Source organism: Salmo salar, chromosome ssa24 (genome assembly GCF_905237065.1).
Source record: "Salmo salar chromosome ssa24, Ssal_v3.1, whole genome shotgun sequence".
Classification (NCBI taxonomy): Eukaryota; Metazoa; Chordata; class Actinopteri; order Salmoniformes; family Salmonidae; genus Salmo; species Salmo salar.
Genome location: NC_059465.1, coordinates 10,838,841 through 10,845,055, shown reverse-complemented (window position 1 = coordinate 10,845,055; position 6,215 = coordinate 10,838,841). Strand labels below are relative to the sequence as shown.

The 6,215-nt window shown below is 40.5% G+C and overlaps 1 protein-coding gene across 1 annotated transcript; it reads left to right on the top strand.

Moving 5' to 3' along the window:
• Positions 1-375: 375 nt before the first annotated feature.
• Positions 376-4,708, top strand: LOC106585104 (U4/U6.U5 small nuclear ribonucleoprotein 27 kDa protein). Its single transcript, XM_014170944.2, has 6 exons — positions 376-591; positions 1,349-1,478; positions 1,916-2,028; positions 3,192-3,271; positions 4,081-4,145; positions 4,612-4,708. Exons 1-6 carry the CDS (start codon positions 555-557, stop codon positions 4,664-4,666), a joined length of 480 nt encoding a protein of 159 aa, XP_014026419.1. The 5' UTR covers positions 376-554; the 3' UTR covers positions 4,667-4,708.
• The last annotated feature ends 1,507 nt before the right edge of the window (positions 4,709-6,215 follow it).

The window sequence follows — 6,215 nt, the reverse complement described above, 5'->3', positions numbered from 1 at the left end:
ATGAAGGACAGAGGAAGTTATGTGGAGTAGACTATGGTTTGGGCACACATATTTTGGGAACTGTATGACGTAGATAATGAGAGATTGTGTGAAAGGCTTAGAGAAGCTGGATGGAGTTTGGGTGGTGTACTGGGGGGAGGAAAGTGATGTCTAGGGCTCTATTTCACTTTCTTAGAGGAGCAGGACTAATGAATATAATTTAATTTAGGTAGGCCGTCACTGGCCTCCCACACCAGTACAGTAGGTGGCAGTGTGTATACACCATAAAAGTTGGACGCGATCAACCAACCCAATCCCGAAGAAGAAGAAGAAGAAGAAGAAATAGAAATAGAAATAGAAATTAATTACCGAAATCCACAGGCAATGTTCATTCATATCGATTCCACCCACTAGGGGGCAGTCAACAGATTTCTGTGTTGAGGGCTTCCGTTTTTCTGTCCTGTATTTTTCATCTGCGGACTTGGGGTTACTGAAATCAAACAGAAGAAATCTGTAAAATTGTCGAGGTTTTGACTTTGCTTATTGGTTGAAGACCTTCACAAGAAGGCACTAAAATGGGCAGAAGTAGAAGCCGATCCCCACCAAAACGAGGTTTGCTTCAGCAACGAATAAGCAATAATAAGAGCAATTCGCTAACGTTCAGCATTGTAGTTACAAACAGTCCATATTTGTTCTAGCTAGCAAATTGGTGATAATAACTACACCATTTTGGTCTCGCAATTACCATTGAGATGTTTAACTCTAAACATTGTAGATAAACTATGCTAATTGGGTTAACTTTAGTTTGTGTACATTCTAGCTAGTGCGTATTTATCTGGTCCATCGCCCGACAATAACGAGTTGCCTCTATGCTCTGGAACGTTCAATTGATTATTTCAGTTTTCCCCACGAATTTGAGTTGTTTCGAAATAATTGTTACTCAGTAAAGTTAAGATGTTGCTAGTGTTGGATAACTTTTGTCTGTATGCGTAGGGTGTCGTTAGTCAAATAGGAATATAACGACCAGATTAGCTCTAGTCCGCGAACATGCGTCGGATATGTGCTACTACTTGCATGCCCCTCCGACGTATGCACATGTACCAGAGCTAGTCTGGCGGTAAACATTGTGCTCAAAATAAGTTATTTACTTTATTATTTTGGAGACATGACACCCTGCACACACAGAGAAGTTCTCCCAACACTTTAGCAGCATCTTTATTTTGTTGAGTTAGTACGAAAGTATATTAAACCCAAACCAGTTACTAAACAAAATTCCCTATGGGGGAATCGTGGAACAATTCATAACATGGATGCTTCGTACCCTGCCCTACTAAGTATTGTCTTGGTCTTTGTTCCTCATATTCTGCAGAGAGACGGCGCTCTCGCTCGGGTTCTAGGGACCGCGAACGAAAGCGCAGGGAAAGGGAACGGTCCCGTTCTCGAGACAGGGAAAGGCGAAGGAGCCGCTCGCGTTCTACAGCCCGCAGGCGACGCTCAAGGTGAGAGACAAGGCCAGTGAGCCAACTCAACTGAAAGGAGACTGACAGGGTCATTGGTTACTACTATATGTGGTGTAACCTCACAGGCTACACACCCATTGACAGAAGTATCTCTGGCTAAAGACACTGATATCTTTGTGCTTATGGGTGAAATTGGACTAACTATAATTTGTCAATTTATGTACTTCAAAAGTGTCACTAGCGTTCTGATTCCCTATGCTTCTCCCCAAAATGTGCACTTGTTCACCTAATCCTCAAGAATTTAAAAGCATTGCGTTGGTGTTAGAATGGGCTGGAGGGTGTTTCCAGTTTCCATAATATTTTCTTAAACCAGTCCATTAGGGGAAATGATTAGTGCACACATCAAGAAGATGATACAGGATAGGATCTCTGCCTAGATAACCCGTCCTCTAGCTATCGCTGTCTCTTTTCTTTAGGTCTCTTCGCAGGCTACGCTCTTCCTCTGGCTCCCCCTCCATGCAGAAGGACAGGCGTGACGATGATCAAAATGATTCCAAGGATAAGCGGATTAAGGAGCATCAGATCTCGGGTGGTTTATCCGCTATGAACTTGGATGCGTTTCAAATGGTGAAAAGTCTGCCATTTGGGACGCACCCCTTCTGTGAGGATATGGATAAATACTATTGTTCCATGTCACTAGCTAGGTTTCCAATCAATTGGCGACAGATTTCAATGTGAATATTAAAACATGTGTACTTGTGCGTGATAACGAAGTGCACATAATAACTTTAGCGGTTAAATTCCCATGTACCGAATCAAATTTAAAAAAGACAAGTTAAATGGGTCACCAGTTCGCATCCTGTAAAGTAGATTAAAGTGAGCAAAAATAAATCACTCTGCTCTTTTTTGTTGTTGAGTGCTCCAACTCCTTTTTACCTCGAATTAGTCATGCTTTTTCTTGGTAAGCCATTCTCAGTGTTTGCGTTACAAAATAATCAGTAGAGCTAAAAATGTAACTAAAAATAGTATTGGCACGTGCACTCTAGCCAACAATTTACAGATACATTATGGGTATAGCCTACTACATGATGAGATTATTATGGACAAAATATTATTTTTATTTGTCAAACAGCAGGCAAGCATCTGTAACCGATGTGAAATGGCTAGTTAGTTAGCGGTGGTGCGCGCTAATAGCGTTTCAATCAGTGACGTCACTCGCTCTGAGACCTGAAGTGGTTGTTCCCCTTGCGTTGCAAGGGCCGCAGCTTTTGTGGCGCGATGGGTAACGATGCTTCGTGGGGTGTCAGTTGTTGAAGGGTCCCTGGTTCGAGCCCGGGTTGGGGCGAAGAGAGGGACGGAACCTACACTGTTACACATCCATGTCACCAAAATTAAACCCTCGATATTTATTGGAAAGAAGCATCAAGCTCATCACTGTACGCTTTCACTACCCTTGAAAGTTCATAGTGGGCGGATCACACAACATAGGCTTTCATCGTGTGACTCCAAATTTACTTAGAAAGGATGGTTATTTCAATATTTGCACATAAAAGCATTTCCACTGCCATTTCTTGCATAATTAATTTTACAGACATAAAGATCCAACCTTGTCTGGCATGGTTTGTCAATTTGTAATGTTTATGGACAAGTTTTCTGTTTCCATCAGTACACTTTTTTATCCAATGTACTTTACTCGCATAAAAAGGTTGAATGGAAACCTGCTTAGTGTCAAAATGTGTGTATTGTTTACAGAGGAAGACATGCAGGGCAAGACCGAAGAGGAGATTGAGATGATGAAGATTATGGGCTTCGGCAACTTTGACACCACAAAAGTAAGGATTCTGTCGACTTGTCTCAAACCTAGAGGTTCCTGGTTGGGCTTGTCAAAGATATCCATAGATATTATATTATTTGTATTATACCGTAAGGCCTCTGGTTCTCAAACCTCTCCTTGGTGACCCCTAGCCGTTCCACGTATTTGAGTTATCAACTAACACCAAACCCTTGATTAGTGAATCAAGTATGCTAGTTCAGGGGTGTATTCATTACGGTAACCTTTTACCGTTTAAGAAGCAAACGGGGAGGGACCGAACTGAATTTGTCCAATAGAAACACTTGTTTGCGCGTTTTCCATTTGGAGTTAACGGTTTCGCAACAGACGAGACATTTTGCGACACGATCAGCGTCATCATTACACCCTACCACAAAATGATTAAATGTGTGAAGGTCCCGGAGGAGAAGTTTGAGAACCACTGCTGTAGGCAGGGAAGCGTCCAAGTTGTCCAACTCGCCACAGGATGGCGCAGTTTGCTCAGGTTCATAAACCAAACTGATTGTACAGTGCTCTTCACTAACAACAATCACAGATCTAAGAACCATATGGCAATAATAGTGATTATAAGGAACCTGTGACACTTCACAGTTTATAAGACTAAGGGAATCTGTTAGGGCTGTGATTCTTATCAAATGGGTAGGTCTCCATTTGTGTGTAGCAGTTTTTATTGCGAGAACATGTTTTCATTTGAAACAATTTAAGTCTTGATTGTTCACTATTCATTCAATGGTGTCAATCTCTTGTTTTTGGATGAAGCCTTGACCTACTTCCAGTGTGATGTGTTAATGTGGGTGTCTTTGCCAACAGGGAAGGAAGATCGATGGAGCGGTCAATGCACATGCTATCAATGTGTCTCAGAAGAGGAAATACAGGTATGCTGATTCATTGTCTTTAGAAACTACAAGAGGTGTTGTGGTTTATCACTTCACAAATAACATTCAAAACTGCCCACATGTAGTCGTGTAAATGCTGTAATATAGACTGCATCTAGTTTTCATAATATTGCAAATGAGTGGGACTGCATATTCAGTATCTAGTCCTTCATGTTTGGCTATTCTTTATTTTCCATCACATTCTGGCCACCTGTAATTAAGTAGCATATCTTGTTGATGCATGCACCAAATAGCATGGTTTGATTATACATCAACAGTTGCAACTGCAAGACACAAGGTTCTGGCTGATATTGAGCAGTCTGAAGAGTGCTCATTCTCACTGGAGCCAATCACTTCTGCAGGTGTTTCTATACAGACAGACCGTCTCTCCTATTGGTGGATGATGATGTAATGTACAAGTGCTGCAAGGGTAGCAGTGATGTAATGTTTCCCCCTCTCTTTTCAGGCAGTACATGAACAGAAAAGGTGGATTCAACAGACCTTTGGACTTCATTGCTTGAAGTAGGATAAACAACAGACTCATTAAAGTTACCTAAAATGTACTAGCCTTGTGGTCTCTCTTTACTGTGACACTGTGTGTTTTGGTGATAAAGTAAAAAAATAAAAAATGGTATAGTGTGTTTCTTTCACATTTATTGACTCCCTGCACTGCATATAAGTTCTGCAAATACTCATGCGACTGAATAAGTAAATGTTTTTGTAATATCAGTTTTGTTTATTTATTTTAAGAATGAGCCTTGTTAACAACATGCCATTCAGCATGCATTTTAAGGTGTTTTTGATTCAGACTAAAAACTTAAATTCAGATCATGGCCCCTTCTCATTTTTATGATTCATGTAAGCAAACAAATTGTTGAAATGTAGTGCTCTAATCAAACCAAATCGAATGTTATTGGTCACATACAATTATTTAGCAGGCTTTATTGCGGGTGTAGCGAAATGCTTGTGTTCCTAGCTCCAACAGTACAGTAGTATCTAAAAACAATACACACAAATCTAAAAGTAAAAGAATGGAATTAACAAATATATAAATATTAGATTGAGATGTGGGTTCTAAGTGGGATAGTTTTCAGCGCTGGAAGGTCTGAGAATGTTTTTGAAGGTTCCTTTAAGGTTCAAAATGTTGTTGTTTTTTCGTTCACTCCTATATATAATAATGGTTTCATTCCGTTTGGTTCCTAGTGAATGCCTCCCATGTGATCTACCTCGCATGGCCAAAGTTCTTGTTGGTCTGTCTTAATCTTTCTCGCATACAAAAACAGTTGCAGTCCAATGAAATAGATTTGATTCTGGGCATTTTGGTCCGACTCTGATGGAATATCTCAACTTAATCTTACCAGAGGATCGTCAACAATGGTCCTGTCAATCATGCACAAAATATATTTTGTGTAGTCTTGCCGCAACATGTGCAATGTTTTTTCCCTCATAGCTAGTATGCCAATTGCATAACCTGTTATGAATCAATCTACCAATCTAGTTTCCAAGCATATTTGGAGATTTCCAAGTGGTAAAAAGTGTTGATTGAATTAAGGTCGGCTCTCCACTGTCATGCTTTCTAGAATTCAATTATGTTTTTATCAATATATCAATATTTTATCAGTAATTTTTATGGTTAAAGGTGCTTAATTATTACTGCGGTCCATATTATCTCATCAGGAAAACAAAGGTACTTGTCACTAAACGAGACAGACCAATAGTGGAACAGCATGTGAATTCGGCCTATCACTGATCTTGAAATACGGCAAACAACACTGAGAAACCAATCACCGATGTACACAGCGAAAGCAGCATGTCCACGGGGCGTGGTATTACGCACAAAAAAGGGGTGTTGCCACCGCAGCTCGTGCGAGTTGTTGATAAATCGTGACCAGTCTCGGTGAGAACAACCAATGGTGGAACGCTAAAACACTTATTGGTGCCAACATTAGCGAAACAAGACTCCATTGTGGATCATGTATTGTAACAACGCTAGACTGATGGGGGAGAATCTTAATTAAATACCCCTCACGTCCTCTCTCCTCAAAACCCATTGCATAAGCAAGTCAGAGG